This window comes from Protopterus annectens, chromosome 9.part0 (assembly GCF_019279795.1).
Source record: "Protopterus annectens isolate FY-2018-M chromosome 9.part0, PAN1.0, whole genome shotgun sequence".
Taxonomy (NCBI): Eukaryota; Metazoa; Chordata; order Ceratodontiformes; family Protopteridae; genus Protopterus; species Protopterus annectens.
This window is the reverse complement of record NC_056743.1, coordinates 1506293315-1506317377: the sequence shown is the minus strand read 5'-3', so window position 1 is coordinate 1506317377 and position 24063 is coordinate 1506293315. Positions and strand designations below refer to the sequence as shown.

The following is a 24063-nucleotide window of genomic DNA, read 5'->3' as shown; positions in this document are numbered from 1 at the left end:
TGTAGTTATGGTATGTTTACTTACACAGATTTTTTTTCAGGCTTAGTGGAGAAACAGTGCAAGTAGCTGGTTTAACATTATCACTAAATTTGTGTGCTAGTACATTAGTTGTATTCTTGGAATCAGAATGTGTGACATTATAGATGAGCTCACTGAATTGGACATTGTTCCATCATTTTCTTACATAACTGAAGTATTTGTTTCTTTTGGCGTCTGTAGCAACCTTAAGCTCATACTCAAGTATGCTCTTAAATTATTTGCTGGCAAATTTGTATGGAGTTGAGGTAGGTAGAGGGGGATATCATTGCTTTCTTCTTATTGTTGTAGAGTTTATCAATATGGTAGTTCAACTAGAGATGCTTATTCCTGAATTTGATGTTATATTTAGGGTAAACATTTACTTAGTGTAAATATTAGCTCTAGCTGATTTGGTCACACTGACTAATGTTGGTGTTACACCCCAAATTGTGTAAAAATGGGGGACTGGGGATAATGATCAATGAATTTTCTGTGCAGCTGTTTAGGTGCTGATAAAACTGGGATGAAAATGTGGTAGCCGTCTCAGCTGGGTCCATTTTGTTTGAATGGTGGGAATTTTGCATTGCTTTTCTACAAGATGAAGTAACTTTGCCATGGAAAAGTATCTAATGGTGGTCTGCTTTGGTGGCTGAGTAATACCACTAAGTCTAGTAGAGTAAATGACTTGTTTGTGGTCAGATTTAACCAGGGTTGAGGAGATGCTGGGTGGAGTACAGGCAGGAATAGGTTGGTAAGAACCAGGTCATAGATATCACAGCTGGTAGTTTCACAATTTGTTGCAGTGCATTGATGCTAAAGTCTAGGAAATGCTAAACTTGTATGTGTTGAGGTGTAAGTATGCCAGACATTCCTTTGGTAATTGGAGACCCCTAGCATGAAAGGTTTTGGTCTAATATTCAACCTGTAAATTATGGTAATTCATGTGAACTTTGGAGGACATGATGAGGAACCTGTAGCTAGCAATAAAGTAAAAGGATATTTTAAGGGAGTTTTGGAGCTTCATTTTAAGACTGTGAGTAACTTTATGTGCGATGATTGTGTTTCTGGCAAATATGTACTCCCCAGAGTTATCCAGGTGCCTAAAGGCGTGATAGATGCTAGATTCTGGTATAGAGAGAATGCTGTCATTGCACTGAAAACTTGCCTCGATAACTAGATAAATGTGAATGTGTTTGATTTGCAGAAGTCAAGTTTTGGCATCTTTCTTTTTAGACTCGTAGCTATGAGTAGCCCACCATGATGTTGTCCAGAGTTGAATTTGAGTTTATTATGAAGGGTTGTCCAATTGTGGACTATATTGGGAATCTGCCTAAAAATTACTCTGTGGGGACAGCAAAGACTTTAGTCAGTAAATGGAAGCCCAGGTATGAGACCTGAAAGCAGTCAGTTTTGTCTACCATCTCATCCCAGGTTGACTCGTGCAGTTTAGGCAGAAAAATGCACACAGGAAGGAAATTTTTACTTTATGGCACACTGTGTAAAAGAGCACAGCTTAACCAAACTTGTTTGCCCTTATTTGAGATGTTACCAACATCTGTCTGTGAATTATATAGGCTTATTTGATATATCGCAGTTCACAAATATCCTTTTCCTGGATTGTCCAGGTTTGCTTGATGTATCACAATTGAAAAAACAAGTAATCTCCGTGGTATCCCCGAAGTCTCAAAACAACCCACTAAAGTGTAGTGGGTATAAAAACAAAACAGTGTAGAAAACTTCTCTGTGTGGAAGATTTTCAGTCCATATATTTCTAGTTAATCACTGTATATTAATCAGATCAGACAATAGTAGTAGAAGTAGCAAACGTAAACTCGTCAAGTCAAAAAGTAATAATAGAAAATATATAATTCTGCAGCATTACTAAGTATTCGAAAGTAATCCAAGCAAGGCAGGCAGTCTGTTTCCAGTCGAAAATCCCTAATAAAGGATTCCTTGATACTTTTCTAAAACTGACTTTGAGGAACCGGTTTGATGGGTTCATTCCATCCTTTGTGCACAGTTAACATTCACCAGAAATCTGGAACATTACACTCTTCGAGATGTATGCATGTTTTTTTTTTTTTACATGCTTTGGTAATATATAGATTCTCATTTTATGACTCGTTCCACTTTTTTTTTCTTTTTCATAGTTTTGTAGGTCAAATTATAACTTTGGCCATTGCTAAAGTTTCGGTATTTGTATGCCTTTGACACAGTCTAAGGCATATCTGTAATGTCTAGGTAACTAGACAAGACTCTGATTGCAATTGCCTGTACTCTGTTATGGAGGGCCATGACACGAGAAATTGTCACATTTGTTTGAGATGTAACTTTGCCACTCATCAGCATTGGCAGAAACATTTGTCCCACCATTCATGGCCTAAAATATGGTGACTTCCAAAATCTCTTCAAAGTCAAAGATATAAGCTGGAGCATCACTACGGGGATAGGCATTCAGAGAATCGACCGAGACCTAGCCTTCTTACAGGTAAGTCTGGTGTGAAACATTTCTGTTTGTCTCTGCAAGTGTTGCACTTGTTCTTGGCTAGTGAGAACTCAGGCCACAATAAGCCTCCTCTTAGGAGGAAGAAGGGATCAATGGAATTGCTTTCTTAGTGTTTGCCTTGTTCAAGTGTATCAGCATTACCCACCTCATATCAGCCTGATCTCTGGAGGCTACCTCTTACGTCATATATTTATGGGTTGAACGCTCCTGGAACAGTGACTTTCTTTGTAGTAGCTGCGGCCATTCTTTATTCAGGAGAATCCAAGTGATCACCTCACATTAGTATTTACTGCTCAAGGCCTTGACATTACAGAAATGCGTGGTGTAAACTAGAACACTTAGTGAATATAATTTGAAGTACGAATTTTGTCTCACTGCTATCTTCTCATCCATCGTTCACTTTTGTAATATGCTAATGCATGGATTTTGTCATCCAATATCCAAGATGTCAAAGGAATGGTCCTCCTTTAAACGAAGACTTCTAGTGTTCCTTTATCGCTGATGTTCTCAACATCGTTGTTGCAGGCACCATTGATCCTTTCGTAACCAATGCTCGGGCCGGAATATTGGTGCTTGCATTAATGCCTGGTGCAGTCTGCCAAACTCTGCAGCAGCTGTTGCTGGAGTTCTTGAGTGTGAGTCATACTTGAAGTTGGATTCGGTGCAGATCAAGTAAACATCTCTGTACTCCATTCCTTCTCACCAGTAGCAGTTGTGTCCAAAACAGTCTTTTACTGACCCATTAGCCGTGCAGTCTCTGATATAGCAGATTAGCGGAGAGGAGGGAGACCCAAGTTCTGTAGTCTCTTCTACAGGATCAACCTACAGATGTCTTCTTCCCTGGACTGTCCCACCCTCAAGATGCCAAGGAAAAAGTTCTGTAAGAGAAAACCCTATTCAGCTCTTGTGTAATCTCCTATCACTGATGGTGACAGAGGACAGAGACTCTCTGGCATCCCCCCCCTCTCTCTAAGTCCAAAATTTGGAGAGGTCCAGGCTATGATACAAAAAGTGCTCACTGACCTCATGTTCTTCCCACTGAAAATTCTACAGATGCCATTTGGTGTGTGCAACTGTGTTTCTTGGTAGTCTTGCTATTGATGGGCATGCTTCAACTCATTACTCAAGAAAGCTGACCATGCATACCATCTGGCCCCCTAGAGAGTTGGAATCGCCATAGTCAAACACTTCAGTTTCAGGTACTGCCCTTAAAAGGATTTAACTCCCTGGAGCCCTTCAGTTTATCTTCCAGATAAGGAGTCCAGAGTGGTAGATGGCATGGAAAAGGGAGTTAACACATCCTCCACTTCTCTGAGGGAAATTAACTTTCTTGTGCATATGATGGATTTTTCAATGAGATCTAGTAGATGAAATAAATGAGTTACTAGGACATTTGTTGGAAGGACCTGTTCAAGAAGAGTTATACCAAATGGCGACTTCTTACAGCATCACAAACCTTATGATACGCATTACATATGATTCAGTCAGAGTTGCAGAATTTAGCATTATAGTTTGCCAACACATGTCACTCGGGTCCACAGAATTTATCAGACACTAGTTTGACATTTACAGGTTCCATTTCCAGGGTCCATGTATATTTGGACCTTGTGTCAAGGCAGGCTTGAAAAATATGGAGGAGAGCAAAACCTGCTAGGCTATGGGTGTTATATTGCCATCCAGGCGGTCGCACCAAACCAGACAAGAAAGGTTAAGGATATTTCATGTTCCTTTTGGTGCCAAAAAAGACCAATAAACTTAGGCCTGTATTAAATTTAAGCTACCTTAACACTTTTATCTCCATTAAAACCTTTTGACTAGTATTGTGTAATCAGTCCTTCTATAATTTCATTAAGGACACTGGGTGCACTCTAGACCTTTATTAAGCCTACCTACATTTCAAAATTTCCATGAAGAGAAATTATTTTTCACTTCCATGTAGTAGCCAGACACTGTTAGTTCACAATTTCCATTTGGTCATAACCAAGCTACCAGGGTGTTCACCAAATGCATTTCTGTTGTGGCACCCAACTAGAGGCTACAGAGATCCAAACTTTTACCTTGCTTGGCCAGCTGGTTTCTGGTTGCTGCATCTCTTCATAAAATTATATCAGTTCAGGAGCTTGCGCTGAAGGGTTACACTGTATTATTTGCCAGGAACTTTCAGAAGTCCTAGTTATCCCATCTCAGGTGCTCACTTTCATTGGCTGCAGTCTGGGCACTTTAGAAGGATGTCTTCCAGCAGGCAGGATACAGTCCCTTAAAAATGAAGTTTCAGTGCTTCAGAATTTCCAGTAAACATCTGCCCAACATTTCGTTATGATATTACAGCTAAATAAAAAGTGAATTGACTCCCTGGTAAATTCAAACTATAAGCTCGATACTCAATAAGTGACACTTGGATCAAAAGGAAAGACTCTAATAACAATTGGTTAAGTGCATTCGTCCCTATCAACATCTGGGACTTCATCAGAATGGTCTGTAACATCAAAGCAATCCTTTTATACTAAAAAACACAGTTCAGTTTAATTAAAAATAATTACAAACAATTAAATAATTGATTACTTAAAGAAACATGTTTTTTGTTGTACACCATAAGTCAAAGCTAATGAATTTAACTATCTACTGCAATGTGCAGCAACCTAAAATATAGTAATTAAAAGCACATCATCTGAAATAATTTTAAGTAAACATATGTGTATAATAATACCATAATGTTTATATAACTAAAGCCCTTTTCTTTAATACAGGCAAAACAGAAACACAGTTGTTACCTGGTGGCACATTAGCTTTTAGTTCGGTGATCCAAAAAAAACTCTCTAAGCCCAATGTAAAGTTCTTTATAGGTTCAAGGTTTTCGTATATTTAACTGTACACAATTACAAATTAATGAAACTTTTTTTTTACAACTTTTAAAAAGGGGTTTGAATTTGTTCCTTCATTCAGGGTTGGATTAGTGGATACTATAACTGAATTTAAGTTATTTATATGTAAGCTAAGCAGGACTAAGAATATATGTGTGTGAATGAGAGGGAGGATAGAGGAATGGTGAGGATGCAGGGAGTAGAGGTGGCGAAGGTGGATGAGTTTAAGTACTTGGGATCAACAGTTCAAAGTAATAGTGAGTGTGGAAGAGAGGTGAAGAAGAGAGTACAGGTATGATGGAATGGATGGAGAAGAGTGTCAGGAGTGATTTGTGACAAACCAGTACCAGTAAGAGTGAAAGGGAAGGTCTACAAGAGGGTAGTGAGAATAGCTATGTTATATGGGTTGGAGACAGTGGCATTGACAAAAAGGCAGGAGTCTGAGATTGACGTGGCAGAGTTGAAGATGTTAAGATTTGCACTGGGTGTGGCGAGGATGGATAGGATTAGGAATAAGTATATTAGAGGGTCAGCCGAGGTTGGAAGGTTTGGAGACAAAGCCAGAGAGGCAAGATTACATTGGTTTGGACATGTGCTGAGGAGGGATGCAGAGTATATTGGGAAAAAAGATGCTAAGGATGAAGCTGCCAGGTAACAGGAAAAGAGGAAGGCCTAAGATAAGGTTTATGGATGTGGTGAGAGAGGACATGCAGGTGGTTGGTGTGACAGAGCAAGATGCAGAGGACAGGAAGAAATGGAAACAGTTGATCTGCTTTGGCGACCCCTAACGGGAGCAGCCGAAAGAAGAAGATATGTAAGCTAACTGTACAACTTATGTTTCAAGATAAGGTTACACCATCATCTGATAGAGCATTGTTGAGAAAGAAAAGTTGCTTTAATCCCCTACTTCAACCCCTTGTTCAGGCTTTTGAGAATATTTGTGTCTCAGACTTTTATTCCACTCTTTCTGGTTCCATTGTAGATAGGAACAATAAAACATTTAATTTAACTAAGAAAAAAATTGATTTAATGCAGGAGTTAAGGCAAGACGAAACTTTACGATTTACGAAACCTGACAAGGGTGAGGGTATAGTCATCTTTAACAAGATTGACTATGTTAACTCATTGTCAGATGCTCTTTCTGATAGCACTAACTATTTGACATCCTCTAAGAATGAAGTGCTTATTACGTATAACAAGATTCAACTTTTACTTGAAGATGCACGCCTTCAAGGAGTTATTTCTGAAGAGCTTTTCATTTTTTTAAAGGTTGACCATCCTTTGATCCCGGTGGCTTTTGGGATACCAAAAATACATAAAGATGTTCAACACCCTCCCTTTAAGATTATTATTTCAGCAAGTGGTAGTCCTATCCACCCCTTAAGCGTTTTTATTGACAGGCTCCTTAAGAACATTCTGGACCCAGTGCAACACCTTTTGAAGGATTGATGGGATTGTCTGACTAAAATAGACAAAAATGGGTATATAGAGAGTTGTTTTTCCACTATAGATGTAATTGATTTATTTACATCTATAGCCCATGTGGAAGGTCTTGAACTGTTTTATGAAACCATTAGGGCACTTATGAGATTTAGTGACACACTGGTCAATTTCATTATGATGGCTATGGAGTTTATTCTAAACAATAACTACTTCATGTTTGAAGGAGAATTGAAGGAATTAAAAGGGTGGTGATGGGAGCCAGCTGTGCTCCCTTGTACGCTAATATGGTGCTTTATTCTTGGGAACAAAAATATGTTCTAAATTCTGATTTTTCCTCTCATTGGTTAGCATATTATAGGTATCTGGGCGACTTTTTTGTCCTGTGGACTAATGTCTGAGCAACCATCACTTTTTGTTGAATATTTGAACAGTGTATGTTCTTTTTTTAAATTTACTACTACTGTTTCAGAACATTCTGCAGATTATTTGGATGTGACTTTATACAAAGATTATGTTAACCATACTTTTTGTTCCAAAGTTTATAGAAAACCTAAATTTTCCAACAACTGCTTGGATTATAGGAGCTCTCACGCTAACTGTACTAAAAAGAACATCTTTAACGGTCAGTTGGTTAGAGCTGCCAGGTTGTGTTCAGATGTAATCAGTTTTAATTTGGAGATGGAGAAAATTGGCAGTATGTTTGAGGATGGGGGGTATCTCCTAGAAGTACTAAATGACATCAAAACTGAGGTAAAGGCAGGTTGGAGAACCAAGTACAAACCTCTTTTAGGTGACAATTATCTGGACAAAAGAAATGACGATAATCTGGGTTTTAACCGCTCTAAAAGTATGGTCATTCCTTATGGGCAAGGGGAGAAAGACATTAGAAACATTTTTCTTAGAAACTGGACAGTTTTTAGAGGAAATCCAAAAATTTTTAACACTTTAGGTACCAAGCCCCAGTTTGTTTTTAAAACTGGGAAGAATTTGAAATGTTGGTTTGAAAAATATTAGTTTGCCTTATAGATTGTCAACTAGAGGCACACCAGGGTGTGGTATGTGTAGACAGGGCCCCTATATTGTAGAATCAGATTCCATTTCTTTAAAAGATGACTGTTATAAAGTTAAGTTAGATAAGGGCAATTGCAGCACTTTAGGGTTGGTTTACATTTTTGTTTGTGACCAATGTGGTGGTGGTTATGTTGGTAAACCTTGAGAAAATTTAAAACAAGAATCTACAAATATTTATATGCAAGTTCCAAAGGGAATATGAGAAACTCTTTGTTTAAACATTCTTTACAGTGTCTAGGGTTCACTAATTTTAAGTTTGGATTTTTGGAACTAGTACATGTGAACCCAAGGGGAGGGTGGTGGGAACTTGAGCTTAGAGAGTTTTAGTGATTACCAAACTAAAAGCTAATCTGTCATCGGGTATCAACGACTGTTTCTGTTATGCCTGTATTAAAGAAGAGCGCTTTAGTTATAGAAACATTATGGTATTATTATACATATATGTTTACTTACAATTATTTTGGGAGATGTGCTTTAGATGCTATATTTTAGGTTGTTACATATTGTAGTTGATTGTTAAATTTGCTAGCTTTGACTTTTGTAGTGTATGACAAAAAGGGGTACATGTTCCTTTAAGTAATCGATTATTTAATTGTTTGTAATTATTTTTAATTAAATTGAATTGAATTGTGGTTTTTAGTATAAGAGAAGGATTGTTTTGATGTTAGACTGTTCTGATAAAGTCCTAGATGTTGATAGGGACGAAAGCGCTTAACCTATTGTTATTAAAGTTTTTTTTCACTTTTGATCCAATTGTTGCTTATTGAGTATCGAGCTTTTAGTGTGAATTTACCAGGGAGCCGATTTCACTTTTTATTTAATTTTTTTCTGGCCCTCTTTCCAGTGGATGTTCATCGTGTTACACTGCTGCAGTCATTACACTTGGGTTACCCTGCCATCAGGCGGTCCCGCAGTCGGCCAGAGTTCCAAAGTCTTGGTCCTGTGTCGGTTGCTGTCGCTTCTTCCCTGACATCAGTGCGCCAGGGGTATATAAGATGTATCCGACGCCATTTTCTTCAGTCTTTCTTGCCTCGAGGTGCCCAAAGCAAAAGCAGTTCGCAAGTGCCGGTCGGCCGACTCCTGAGATTTTCGAAGTCGAATTTCAGATCAGAAGTCTTCAATAAAGCTAAGTACCCCGTTGGGGAAACTTTTTTCTTGCCTCAGATCGATGTCAGAAAAAGTTAATCATTGTATTTCTTGTGGAAAGCAAATACCTCATAAGGACTTCCACTCTTACTGTATTCCATGCCTAGGCCCTGATCACGACGTCACTAGTTATCGGTTTTGTGCTAGATTTAACAAACGCACTATAAAACGTCGTTTTGATTTTGCTTTGCACTACTTTGGCCGAAGGTTCAATTATATTATGCCGCCGGATCAACCGACGACCGCAATTCTGAAAAAATGCAAAGACAAGGATAAAGACAGGCATCTGAGGTCCAAAACCGACGACGAAGCCTCTTCTAGGCCAGTTGCTGGTTCTCAGTGAGGCACTTTTTCAGCCCCTGACATCCGCTACCTCAGAGCCACAGGCCGCCTCCGACTCCCACATGGAGACAACTAGGCCTCTGGAAACTCAAGGTATTGGGCCTACGGAAACTAATCCCTCAGATGGGTCTGGAGCCGCTGAGCAGGCATCGGCTTCTGAGGGTGTTTTCAGACCTTCACAACTTACCATTAAAGCAACAGCCAAGACAAAAACACCATTAAAGACAAAGAAGCAAGTACAGCATTCTCCTGGACAGTCCTCCATGCCTAAGAAACAGATGCTTAAAATGGCCGAAGACCTCATTACTCTAATCAGGTGTTCCCATCCCCCTTCTGAGAAAAGGCCTAGGCAGGATACAGACTGATTCCTCTGATCAGGTTTCCATTTCCACTGATCCCTCTTCAGACCAGGGATACTCTCTACCCCCCTATGAGGACTCTGATGCTGAAGAATCTATCCCTTCAGCCTCTCCTCCTGAGGATTATTCTTTTGGGGAATCTTTACATACCATGAGGGAGCATTTCCATTGGGAAAGTCAGGATTATTCCGAATCCAAGAAAAGGCTCAGGGACTTCCTTTTATTGCCTCAGGACAGGCCCCTGGCTATTCCGCCTGTGTTAGATGTTGTGGATGATGTGTTCTCTGAGTCCAGCTTATCTCCTGATTCTTTACCCCCTGCACCAGCCAAGCCAGATAGGTATTACAGAGTCCCTGACTCTCACAAGTTTCTTTATAAAAAAAAAACCTTCTGCTGATCCAGAAAATATTTCCCAGGGTCCCAAAGGGGTTAAGGCTTACATTGCAAAAAATCCAGTCCCCTCTGACAGAGATTCAAGAGCATTGGATAGATGGGGGAAGAAAGTTTACACTTCTGCAACTTTAGCAGTAAGGGCTTTAAATTGCCAGTTTCACATGCCTAAGTACCAACAATATTTAATGGCTCAGTTAAAACAGAAAATGCTTGCAAGCTCAGAAGCTCCTGGCTATAAAGAAGTGCAAGATTTATTGCATGCAGTTGAACAGGTGGGAAAACATACTCTGCTGGTTTTGATTCTTTAGAGGCCTCTTGTAGAGCCGCAGTTACAGGTTCTGTGGTTCGAAGACATGCTTGGTTAAAAGAACAGAGTTTACCTGATCATGTTAAGGCAAAATTATTGGATGCTCCTTTACAGCATGATACCTTGTTTGGTGTTAAGGCCGAAGAGGTGTTAAAGAAAATAGAGGATAAAGCTAAATCTATGCAAACAGTCAAAGATTTCTTACAGGTACAGCCACCTTGATTTAGCAGAAATTGGCCTACAAAGAATTGGTCCTTTCCAGTGTCAGACATGCCACAGAGAGGCAGATACAGACGCCCAAGAGGCAGATCTCAACCTCAAGGCTCTAACAGACAACAACAGTGGGGTACCTTAACCCCAAAGGAGGTGAGGACAAGTCTCAACCGTACAGGAAACAGTCCCAATGACTTCCCCCTTCGTACACCAAGCACTTCCCTTTAGGGGGAAACCTAGCACTTTTTTCTAAAAAATTGGCAAACAATCACCCAAGACAAATGGGTTCTGAATATTGTGTCTCAAGGTTACAGGTTCCACTTTCACACTTTACCAAGGCTAAAAGGAATGCCAAACCTGTCACAAAATCAATGGGCAGAGGCTCAAAAACAAATTTCAACTCTCATGGACATGAGAGCTATTCAAAAAGTACCACAGCAGGAGCAAGGACAAGGATTTTACTCAAGACTCTTCCTGGTCCCCAGAAAGGACAAAACCTGGAGACCCATACTAAACCTTTCAACTCTAAATATTTACCTGGATGTTCCAAAATTCAGAATGTTGACACTACAGCAGCTTCTTCCCGTGCTGGGCAAGAAGGCACGGCTTGTTACTCTGGACCTCAGAGGCATACCTGCATGTCCCTATCAGACAAAATTGCAGGAGATACCTCGGATTCAAAGCTGGTACAATGCACTACCAATTCTCTGCACTGCCCTTTGGCTTATCTACTGCGCCCAGAGTCTTTACAAAGTGCCTTGCACCAGTAATTGCATTTTGCAGACAAAAGGAATACAAATATATCCATACCTGGACGACTGCCTCATTCAAGCAGAGACAAAAGACATGCTTCTAAAGCATCTGGCGTTTGTAAAAAGGTTGCTAATTTCTGTAGGGTACACAGTAAATGAAAAGAAGTCAAAACTAGTGCCCTCACAACAGATAATATTCCTGGGTGCCAGCTTAAATACAACGGCCCAGATGGCTTATCTCACGCCAGACAAACAAGGACAACTGACTCAATATTTTCAATTACTGGCAAAAAAGTCCCATCTCCCTGCAAGAAAAATTCTGCAGGCCCTGGGATTCATGGCATCCTGCATACTACTAATTCCATATGCCAGACTGCATATGAGGAAATTACAATGGTACCTAAAAAGTGTTTGGACTCAACACTCTCAACAGTTTAGAAGCAGTAATGCCAATAATTCCCTGCCTACAACAGGAGTTTCGATGTTGGGCACAGGCATGTCACCTCAGCAAGGGTCAGCCTTTCACTCTACCCACAGCCAGGCAGACTCTAACAACAGATGCTTCAGATTACACCTGGGGAGCACACATAGCAGGAAAATGTATTCAGGGCAAGTGGACCACAGACCAAATGCATCTTCACATCAATCAAAAAGAGATGTTGGCTGTTCAAAATGCCCTAACAGCTTTCAAGGACCTTCTGCATCCAGGACAATTATTATTAAAGACAGACAACACCACAGTAATGTGGTACATAAACAAGCAAGGGGGCACTCATTCTTATCCCCTATGCAGGCAAGCCATGACCTTGTGGAACACAGCTCTAACTTATCAAGTTCATCTGCAAGCACAATTCCTGCCAGGAAAGAAAAATACTCTGGCAGACTATCTAAGCAGAAATATCATGGACCCTCACGAATGGAAATTGAATCCACAAATCTTCAGCATGGTAGCGCAAAAATGGGGATGCCCAGACATAGATCTTTTTGCCTCCCCACTGAATTGCCAACTACAAAAATTCTGCACAAGGAGTTGCCACACACAAGCATGGAAAGTGGGATGCTCTCTCGTTCAGCTGGAAAAACCTAAAAGTTTATGCCTTCCCACCACTGCCTTTCCTTTCAAAGGTACTGCTAAAAGCCAGACAAGAAAAACCACAGATGATCCTGATTGCTCCAGACTGGCTACGCCAGCACTGGTACCCAATCTTAAAGAACTTAGCTCAAGGCCCACCATGGATTTTGCCTCAAATTTCACACCTTCTGACTCAACAAAACAATCAGATCCTGCACAGTCAGCTCAAAACCCTAAACCTGGATGTATGGCAGATTCATTAGTCAAACAGGCAACACCTCTCTCTAAAGCTGTGATGGATGTCATTTTGGAGGCCAGGAGGCCTAGCACCAGGAAATCTTACTCAGAAAAATGGAAGAGATTCTCCGCCTGGAACCAGGCTCAAAGCCTTGACCCTCTTGTCCCAAACATTCCTCAGATTTTACAGTACTTAACTGAGATGCTGGACAAAGGCCTATCCTTCTCATCAATTAAGATCCACGCCTCTGCCATTTCAGCACATTACAACACGGATCCTCCTTTATTCTTTCATCTCTTGCTAAAGCAGTACCTCAGAGGGGCTAAAAACATAAGACCGCCCCGGAGAGCACCAACATCAACTTGGGACCTCAATTTTGTTTTGGAAGAACTGACCCTGCCACCTTTTGAGCCAGCCAGTACAGCCAATCTAAAATTTTTATCATGGAAAACAGCTCTGTTCCTGGCATTAACTTCAGCACGAAGAGTCTCAGAGCTACAGGCATTATTGGCAGTGGAACCTTTTATAATTTTTCATCAGGACAGGGTTTCTTTAAGGGAAAAACCCTACCTTTATGCCAAAGGTGGTATCTAGTGTGGCTCTTTACCAAACCATCCATTTGCCAACTTTTTATCCAAACCTCCAGAATAAAGGGGAGAAACTTCTGCACTCTTTGGACATACACAGGCAGCTACGCTTCTACTTGGACAAAACAAAAGCTTTCAGGAAAGCTGAGCAACTGTTTGTTTGCTGCAGGATCACAGGGCAAGGCTATCTCAAAACAGACTATCTCCAAATGGATAGGACACTGTATTCGTTACTGCTACCCACAGCATGGAAAATCAGTCCCTAATAACATTACGCCACATTCCACCAGAGCAACAGCCACTTCAACAGCCTTTCTCTGAGGAGTACTTACCAAGGAAATTTTGGAGGCTGCAACTTGGAGTTCAGTGCACCAAGCATTACCACTTGCCTCTTTACTCTAAATCCAGAGCAGGATTTGCCACTGCAGTTCTGCAGGGCCTCATAGCCAATCCTAACTCTTTATAGACCAACCACCCAAATTTAGCTTTGGGATTCTACCCAAGCGTAATGACTGCAGCAGTGTAACACGAACATAGTACAGTTTTGTACCTACCATAAATGTAGATGTTAGAGTGTTCACACTGCTGCAGTCCAGGTTACCCTCCCTCCATCCCCTCTATCCTAGCTGGACTTATCTATACCTTTCTATCCTATACAACCTTCGTGGTGTATTTGCTTGTAACTGAAGGTATTGCTTTTATTTTATATATATATATATATATATATATATATATATATATATATATATATATATATGTTTTATTAGCAATATGTATTGCCTACCTACTTGAGGCACCTGACATGTGGGGCAACAAAAACTGAAGAAAATGGCATTGGGATGCATCTTGTATACCCCTGGTGCACTGACGTCAGGAAAGAAGCAACAGCAACCGATGCCGGACCAAGACTTTGGAACTCTGGCCGACTGCGGGACTGCCTGACGGCAGGATAACCCAAGTGTAATGACTGCAGCAGTGTGAACACTCGACCATCTACATTTATGGTAGGTACAAAACTGTACTTTTTCATTTTTAATTTTGTATGATATTAAAGCTATCTGTCCTCAAAGTGTCTAATGCTGGATATCACGAGTATGCTTTGGTGGATTTTAAGTACATTGATTTGTTAGCAGAGCTCATATCTCATTTTGTATAGATTTTAAAATCTTAAAAACAAAAACTGTTGTAGATACACTATCTCACCTTATGGAGTGCAGTCACTTTTATATACTCGCTCCCTTGGTGATGATTTCTGTGGACAAAATTAAATGTTAGATGGTCAGTAAAGTCTGGTTTCCTGCAGAAGCAGTTTTGCACATAAACATACTACAAATATGGGTGATCTTTACTCTTCAATCCTTCCAGCACTTTCTGCCCTATTATGTGATAATCATCCACTTAACCAACATAGCAGGTTGAAGGAGTCATTTTTACCCTTGTGCCAAGAATCCATGAGAGATATGGAATGGACTGGATCAGATATATTAGTGAGAATATTTGTATTGCAGACTTTTTTTTCTGGTAACTAGCCACGTCCATGGGATGCCATCTCCCTTGCAAACAAGCTCTACGTCTGCCTTGTGATGCCTCATGAAGTAGTCCCTCATCCCTTTGGTATCAGGGAGGCCTTTCTGACACTGCAACAAGTTTTGATGGAACCTTTTTGCCTTCTAAGCCTGTTTCAAATGTAGTAACTATCCCTCCATCAGAGACACATCATAGGGATACTGTGGTTCAGAAGTGGCAGCTTAGATTCCTCTGTGCTTCCCCCATTTCATCTGTTGAGAAGGTTCATACAGAATCCAAAACACAAGTAAGAATTCATTCCCATATCTCCTACATCACATGTTGGAGCAGTCTCTACCATTGTTTATTTTTAGAACCCTCCCATTTATTTTATTTATTTTTTTACTTGTTAACCAGGTAAGCCCAGTGGACATAAGAGCTCCCTAAACCAGTAGCGCAGTCTGGTTAAGTGACTTCCTCTGAGTCGCACAGGAGGCTGAGGGACTACAGGAAGCATATTAACAAATCCCAGCCTTAATACTTATCACCTATGTAAATGAGCTTTGTTTGAGATGACTGTTAGTTCCACCACTGGTAATTTGATAAGCTGGAGTGTAAATTTGCAACATGTCTCAGATTAATTCTCAGTGTCCTTGTTCTGCTTACTTTTGCTTCACATCCTAGATTTGTGTTTGTTGATACAGAGATAAAACAATGCAGTAAAGTATTTAAACTTGGTGGTCATATCTCATATTACCCATAGTATGCTTTTCGTAGTTAATGTTAATATCTGATGTCCTATTCTGGTGTTGCAGTATTCATAACAGTAGGGAGTAGCTGCCTGCAGCACCACCATCTGGCCAGTATACCAAAGTCTTTGTCTTGGAGAGTACGTGTGACATTGACTATGAGGGCCATAAACCGGCGTTAGGTATAAAGGTGACGTCTGCATGTACTCTCCTCAGAATTTTTCTGCTGCAGTGATTATCAGAAACCCATTCGCCAGTTCTGCCTTACTTCATGTTTTATCAGACTACTACAGTTACGAGTATCGAGACCAGATAACCATTTGGACCATTCAGATAAGAGCCCAATGGGTTTTTTTCTTACTTGTTTTGCTTGCTGTTTTAGACTTGCGTGTCCCCTAGGAAAGGGAAGTGTGCTTGTGGGAGACGGATTCCTCACAAGGACATGCACGATAAGTTTGTTTTTTGTCTAGGCGAGGCCCATGACCATTCATCCTGTTGTATCTGTAAATCATTCATCCCCAAAACACTTCGTAGCCGACTAGCATCTTTAAATATTTACTTTGAGAATCAGAGACTCAGACATTTGGCGTTGGGCATGGAAGGAGAGGAGTAGGCCCATCCGATGAGCCACCTCAGAAGAAGGCGAAGAAACTTGGGCTCTAATCCTAGGCTGCACCTCAGGCATCCAAACCGTCTCTAGAGGCTTTGGAAGACCCAAAGTCTGTTCAGACAACGGTTTCCCAAGCAGGTTCAAGAATCACAGTGGAAGCCCAGTTGCGGGCTACCGAAGGTACGTCCGCTGAGGTATTTCAGCCTTCAGAGTCTGATGGCGGAGGGGAACCACAGCTCACCTTCTCGGAAGCCTCTGCTCCTTCTCCCTTGTCTGCCACACAGTTGAAAAGGAAACAGAAGTCCAAACACGTTGAACCCCCTCAGATGTCAGGGTGGGAATCCTTTTCCCAAAGCCTCTTTAAGGCCTTTCAGGCCTTACAGTCCCGACAACTCCCACCCACTCTCACTCTTCAACCAACCCATGTATCTGAGGAGGAATATTCATCCTCTGAGGAATCCTTCTCTTATGAGACTCAAATTGAATCCCCCAAGGAGTTCATTACTCCAGATGAAAAGAACTCTTATTTCCTCAGACTCCTTAGGGGAAAAATTTAGTTTTGGGGATACTATCTCCCTCATGAGGGAACACTTTCAAGTGGCAGGCCTTTGAGGTCTCCGATTCGAAGAAAAGATACTTTGACCTTCTGAAAATGGAGCAGCCGACTCCCTCAGCTGTGCCCCCTTTACTACCTGCATTTCAAGATGCATTCTTGGCTGCTTCACAGTCTCCTGACTCCCAACCTCCTGCAGCTAAACGACCAGACAGATTTTATAAGGTCCCCCAGGACATTCAGTTTCTTTACAAGAACCCTCCTGCTGACCAAGCTGTTATAGCTGTTTCTGCAAACAAGACCTCCAGACAGCTTCCTCCTTCTGCTCTTTATCCAGCTGATAAAGACAGCAAATTTATGGACAGGACAGGTAAAAAGGTCTACACATCTTACACTCTGGCCATTAGAGCCCTGAACTACCAAACCCACATGGCAAGGTTTGTACTTGATACCATTTCTAAGGCCACCAGCTTTCTTTCTGAGGTCCAGGACTCCCACCAAAGTACAATTATACTCTCTCCTCTCCACAGCATCAAAAGTGACTAGGCATTGTATTAAGTGCAGCTATGATGATGTGGAAGCTGCTTCCAAAGCTGTTGCTTCTGGATCAGTGCTGTGTCGTTACTCCTGGGCACGGCTACAACCCCTTCCCATGGATGTTCAGACCAAACCTCTGGATGCTCCGTTAGACAAAAAGGCACTCTTTGGACAAACCTCTGCTGAGCTCCTCTAGTCCATCCAAGGGAGGGGAAAAAGAGTTGAAAATCTAAAACACCTTTTGATGTCCCCCATTCCTAGATATCATAGAAACTACCCTCAAAACCATCCTTTGTGTGAAGGGAATCCTTTCCCTCAACACAACAATCCAGAGGACGTAGACAACAGAGAAAGACTTCTTCCCCAAGACTGTCCTCAAGATCTTCTGCAACTCCCTTTCGGAGACAGCCTGACCATCCCAGGCCCCCTCCACTGTGACTCACCCACCCTGCATCCAGAAACTCCCATATCCCTCCATTTCACTCTCTTACTCCCCTCCTGGTGGAAACTTACAGAATAGCGATGGGTCCTCTCCATCATCCAAAGAGGATATTACATGACTTGGTAGATGCTCCCACCCTTTTAGGGCATTCCACAGCCACCAGAAAAACGGATTCACCTATTCCCACCCATTATTCAACAACACCTAAACCAAGGCACCATAGAACCAGTTCCCACCTCTCAAAAGAGCTCAGGGTTCTACTCCAGAATGTTCCTGGTTCCCAGGAAAGAGGGTCCCTGGAGACCTATCCTGGATTTTTCCTTTCTCAATCTTTTCCTTCTTGTTCCCATCATCAAAATGATAATCTTACCTATTCTCATGTCTCTAATTCCCCTTCCAAGCCTTCATGGTGGCTCTAGATCTCAAGGATGCCTACCTACACATCCCCATTCATCCGGATTACAGGAAATTCCTAGATTTTCTATAGTCTCCTGCCATTTTCAATTCTCTGCTTGCCACAGCCCCCAGAGTATTCACCAAATGTCTAGCCCCCTTCATTGCCTATTGCAGGACACAGGTTATACAAATATACACCTACCTAGATGACCTCCTCATCCTGCACCAAGACCACCAACTCCTACTCCTCCATTTGCAGCAGGTGTCACTTACCCTCTCTCTTCTGGGATTTACAGTAAATGTAGAAAAGTCTCGCCTGACTCCTTCTCAGGGCATGATTTTTCTGGGATGCAGACTACGTACAGACTGCATGAAAGCCGTTATACCGGACCAAAGGATTCAGGAACTCGGTCTGTACTTCAAACAGATCCTTTCCTGAACCTTTCTGACAGCTCGAGATTTTCTTAAACTATTAGGCCACATGACATCCCTTATACACATGCTACCTTTGGCAAGACTACACATGTGCAAAATTCAATGGGTATTGAAAAATCTATAGAACCAACATTCCCTACCCTTGGATGTGCCCCTCCCACTCCTCCCTTGCTTAAAGAGGGAGATCCAATGGTGGATATCTACAATACAGACCAACCCAGGGCTCCATCTTCAGACCTCAACTCCACTTCAATTCCTGTACACTGATGCTTCGGAACTAGGATGGGGGGGGCAGTGTTGCAAACAACACCTTTCAGTACAAGGCAAATGGTCCACTCTAAGAGTAAAAGACCACATCAACATCAAGGAAATGAGAGCCTTGCTGTTAGCCCTACTAATATTCCAACCCTCTATCCTGCCAGGAACCTTAAAAGTAATCACAGACAACATGACAGTTCTGTGGTACATAAACAAGGAGGGACCAGGTCAATACCCTCTGTGCAGACTGGCCATTCAAATTTGGAATCTAGTAGACTTCTTCAGAGTGCACCTGTTGGCCATGTATATCCCCTCTCAACAGAATGTGATAGCAGATGCACTCAGCAGAACCTCAGCCCCCTCTCAGGAATGGATGCTACAGAAGGGAGGTTTTCCTAGACCTGATACACAGGTTGGGTATTCCACAAGCAGACCTCTTTGACTCCCCAGACAACAGGCAGATGCCCAACTTCTGCACAAGGAACCCAAACCCACAAGAGTGTAAAGTGGACGCCTTCTTTTCATGGGGGGGGGGGGGGTGTTTTTGTATGCCTTCCCCCTTTCACTCTGATCCAGAAAATCGTCCTGAAAATTCAGAGGGACAAACCAAAAATCTTACTGGTGACCCCCCTTTGGCCAAGACTGCATTGGTTTCCCCTCCCTTTTTCTCTAGCCAAGGGCAATCACCACAGGTTACCCCACTGGATAGACCTGCTCACACAGATCAAGGGGTTTCTGCTACACCTGCAGGTGAACAACCTAAAACTGACCTTATGGGTGATAAAATCCTGATCCCTTACAGGCACCTTTACTCAGAAGACGTACTTAATGTTCTGCAGGGGGCCAGAAAACCCAGCACTAGGAGAAACTATGTGGCTAAATGGCTCAGATTCTCCAATTGGTGTCATAAAAAACAAACAGGGACCTCCCTCACTACCTCCATCCCTAGGGTCCTGTCCTACTTGTGTGAGCTTCTCCAAACAAGACTGACATATTCCTTGATCAAAGTCCACTTGTCTGCCTGTTTCACCTTCCCTGGCATCCAGACTGGAAGTCAAACTCTTTTTAAGAGGAGTCCTCCACATCAACCCCCCCATGGAACCCCACCCTCCTCCATGGGATCTAAACTTTGTATTAGAAAAGCAAACACTATCTCACTTTGAACCAGCACATTCTGCTTCTCTGAAAGTTTGTACATTCAAAACAGTTCTGCATGTTGCCTTCACATCTGCCAGGAGGGTTTCTGGAGATCCAAGCTCTGATGATATCACCCTACCTAGTCTTTCACAGGACATAGTAGTGCCTAGGACCAACCCTCCTTCATATATGCCCCTAATGGGCACAGTATTTTTTCATATAAGGGGTGGCGTAAGCCACAAAGATTTGGGCTAGGCTTATAAATGCCTTAGGGCAGATAGCCTAGTATAAACCTATGAACCTATAGAAACTACCCTCAAAACCATCCTTTGTGTGAAGGGAATCCTTTCCCTCAACACAACAATCCAAAGGACGTAGACAACAGAGAAAGACTTCTTCCCCAAGACTGTCCTCAAGATCTTCTGCAACTCCCTTTCGGAGACAGCCTGACCATCCCAAGCCCCCTCCACTGTGACTCACCCACCCTGCATCCAGAAACTCCCATATCCCTCCATTTCACTCTCTTACTCCCCTCCTGGCGGAAACTTACAGAATAGCGATGGGTCCTCTCCATCATCCAAAGAGGATATTACATGACTTGGTGGATGCTCCCACCCTTTTAGGGCATTCCACAACCACCAGAAAAACGGATTCACCTATTCCCACCCATTATTCAACAACACCTAAACCAAGGCACCATAGAACCAGTTCCCACCTCTCAAAAGAGCTCAGGGTTCTACTCCAGAATGTTCCTGGTTCCCAGGAAAGAGGGTCCCTGGAGACCTATCCTGGATTTTTCCTTTCTCAATCTTTTCCTTCTTGTTCCCATCATCAAAATGATAATCTTACCTATTCTCCTGTCTCTAATTCCCCTTCCAAGCCTTCATGGTGGCTCTAGATCTCAAGGATGCCTACCTACACATCCCCATTCATCCGGATTACAGGAAATTCCTCAGATTTTCTATAGTCTCCTGCCATTTTCAATTCTCTGCTTGCCACAGCCCCCAGAGTATTCACCAAATGTCTAGCCCCCTTCATTGCCTATTGCAGGACACAGGTTATACAAATATACACCTACCTAGATGACCTCCTCATCCTGCACCAAGACCACCAACTCCTACTCCTCCATTTGCAGCAGGTGTCACTTACCCTCTCTCTTCTGGGATTTACAGTAAATGTAGAAAAGTCTCGCCTGACTCCTTCTCAGGACATGATTTTTCTGGGATGCAGACTATGTACAGACTGCATGAAAGCCGTTATACCGGACCAAAGGATTCAGGAACTCAGTCTGTACTTCAAACAGATCCTTTCCTGAACCTTTCTGACAGCTCGAGATTTTCTTAAACTATTAGGCCACATGACATCCCTTATACACATGCTACCTTTGGCAAGACTACACATGTGCAAAATTCAATGGGTACTGAAAAATCTATAGAACCAACATTCCCTACCCTTGGATGTGCCCCTCCCACTCCTCCCTTGCTTAAAGAGGGAGATCCAATGGTGGATATCTACAATACAGACCAACCCAGGGCTCCATCTTCAGACCCCAACTCCACTTCAATTCCTGTACACTGATGCTTCGGAACTAGGATGGGGGGGCAGTGTTGCAAACAAATAACACCTTTCAGTACAAGGCAAATGGTCCACTCTAAGAGTAAAAGACCACATCAGCATCAAGGAAATGAGAGCCTTGCTGCTAGCCCTACTAATATTCCAACCCTCTATCCTGCCAGGAACCTTAAAAGTAATCACAGACAACATGACAGTTCTGTGGTACATAAACAAGGAGGGACCAGGTCAATACCCTCTGTGCAGACTGGCCATTCAAATTGGGAATCTAGCAGACATCTTCAGAGTGCACCTGTTGGCCATGTATATCCCCTCTCAACAGAATTTGATAGCAGACACACTCAGCAGAACCTCAGCCCCCTCTCAGGAATGGATGCTACAGAAGGGAGGTTTTCCTAGACTTGATACACAGGTTGGGTATTCCACAAGCAGACCTCTTTGCCTCCCCAGACAACAGGCAGATGCCCAACTTCTGCACAAGGAACCCAAACCCACAAGAGTGGAAAGTGGACGCCTTCTTTTCATGGGGGGGGGGGGTTGTTTTTGTATGCCTTCCCCCTTTCACTCTGATCCAGAAAATCGTCCTGAAAATTCAGAGGGACAAACCAAAAATCTTACTGGTGACCCCCCTTTGGCCAAGACGGCATTGGTTTCCCCTCCCTTTTTCTCCAGCCAAGGGCAATCACCACAGGTTACCCCACTGGATAGACCTGCTCACACAGATCAAGGAGTTTCTGCTACACCTGCAGGTGAACAACCTAAAACTGACCTTATGGGTGATAAAATCCTGATCCCTTACAGGCACCTTTACTCAGAAGACGTACTTAATGTTCTGCAGGGGGCCAGAAAACCCAGCACTAGGAGAAACTATGTGGTTAAATGGCTCAGATTCTCCAATTGGTGTCATAAAAACAAACAGGGACCTCCCTCACTACCTCCATCCCTAGGGTCCTGTCCTACTTGTGTGAGCTTCTCCAAACAAGACTGACATATTCCTTGATCAAAGTCCACTTGTCTGCCTGTTTCACCTTCCCTGGCATCCAGACTGGAAGTCAAACTCTTTTTAAGAGGAGTCCTCCACATCAACCCCCCCATGGAACCCCACCCTCCTCCATGGGATCTAAACTTTGTATTAGAAAAGCAAACACTATCTCCCATTGAACCAGCACATTCTGCTTCTCTGAAAGTTTGTACATTCAAAACAGTTCTGCATGTTGCCTTCACATCTGCCAGGAGGGTTTCGGAGATCCAAGCTCTGATGGCCATATCACCCTACCTAGTCTTTCACAGGGACATAGTAGTGCTCAGGACCAACCCCTCCTTCATATGCCCAAGGTAGTTAATGAACTCTCATTGAATCAGACCATTAACCTACCTGTCTTCTAACCCCATCCTCAGAATGCTTCAGAGAGGACCCTTCACTCTCTGGACATGCACAGACAACTAAGATATTACCTAGACAAAACCAAAGACATCGGGAAATCAGAACAGTTATTTGTTTCCTTCCATCCCAGAGCACTAGGGAAAGCTGTATATAAGCAAACCATTGCCTCATGGATCTCCAAGTCCATCTCCTTCTGCTACTCCCACCATGAAAAAACCTTACAAGGCAGTATCAAACCACATTCCACCAGAGCAGCTGCCTCTTCTGCCTTTTTCAAAGGTATTGATTCCCCTTCTATTTTAGAGGCAGGCACCTGGACCTCAGTGCACACCTTCACCAAACACTACAAGCTGGACATGGCATCCCATGCTAGAGCTGGTTTTGCCAGAACTATCATTCGGGGGCTCCTGGACCACTGAAACCCTTCCTCCTCCCAGGATCATACTTAAAGCTCTGGTACTCTCCCTACTGTTATGAGTACTGCAACATCAGACCAGAAAGACACAGAATAGTTGTGTAAAACCTTACCATAACCATATATGTTCTTCTCTTCTATGTTGTAGTATTCAGTCCAACCCTCCTAGCCCCTGTTTCTTGCTTCTGCTATAGCAGGTATTTTATGAACACCTGTGGCCAACCTCTTCCCCAAGTCTCTACCTACATAGCCTTATTTCTTACCTGGCTCTCACAAGCATGTAAGTCTAAGGGTCTCAGGACCCTTCTGAAAAAACCTCAGGGGCACTAGTATATACAGCAGAAACTATTCTGAGGCGGGTACATGCAGACGTCACCTTTATACCCAATGCTGGTTTATGGCCCTCGTAGCCGACATCATATGTACCCTCCTAGATAAAGACTTTGGTATACTGACCGGATGGTGGCGTTGCAGGCAGCTGCTCCCTACTGTTATGAATACTGCAACATAGAAGAGAAGGACATCTATGGATGTTCTTCGTGTTTCACTGTTTCAGTCATTGCATTTGGGTTATCTGCTTGCAGGTAGCCCGCAGCCGGCCTGATTATCAAAGTCTTGGGTCCTGCATTGGTTGCTGTCTCTTCTTCCATGACGTCAGGTAGTCAGGGGTATAAAGCATGCAGCCAATGCCATTACATCAGTCTTTCTTGCCGTGCGGTGCCTGAACAGAAGCAGTTCGCAAGTGCCGGTCAGCCAACTCC

The 24063-nt window shown here is 42.6% G+C and overlaps 1 protein-coding gene across 1 annotated transcript in view; it reads left to right on the top strand.

Moving 5' to 3' along the window:
• LOC122810712 (syntaxin-binding protein 2-like) overlaps positions 1 to 24063 on the top strand; it is a 1751886-nt gene that overhangs the window by 759201 nt on the left and 968622 nt on the right. Inside the window, exons 9-10 of the mRNA XM_044082277.1 lie at positions 6368 to 6654; positions 16901 to 17163. Coding sequence (XP_043938212.1) covers positions 6368 to 6654; positions 16901 to 17163 — 550 coding nt within the window. The remainder of the gene's footprint in view (positions 1 to 6367; positions 6655 to 16900; positions 17164 to 24063) is intronic.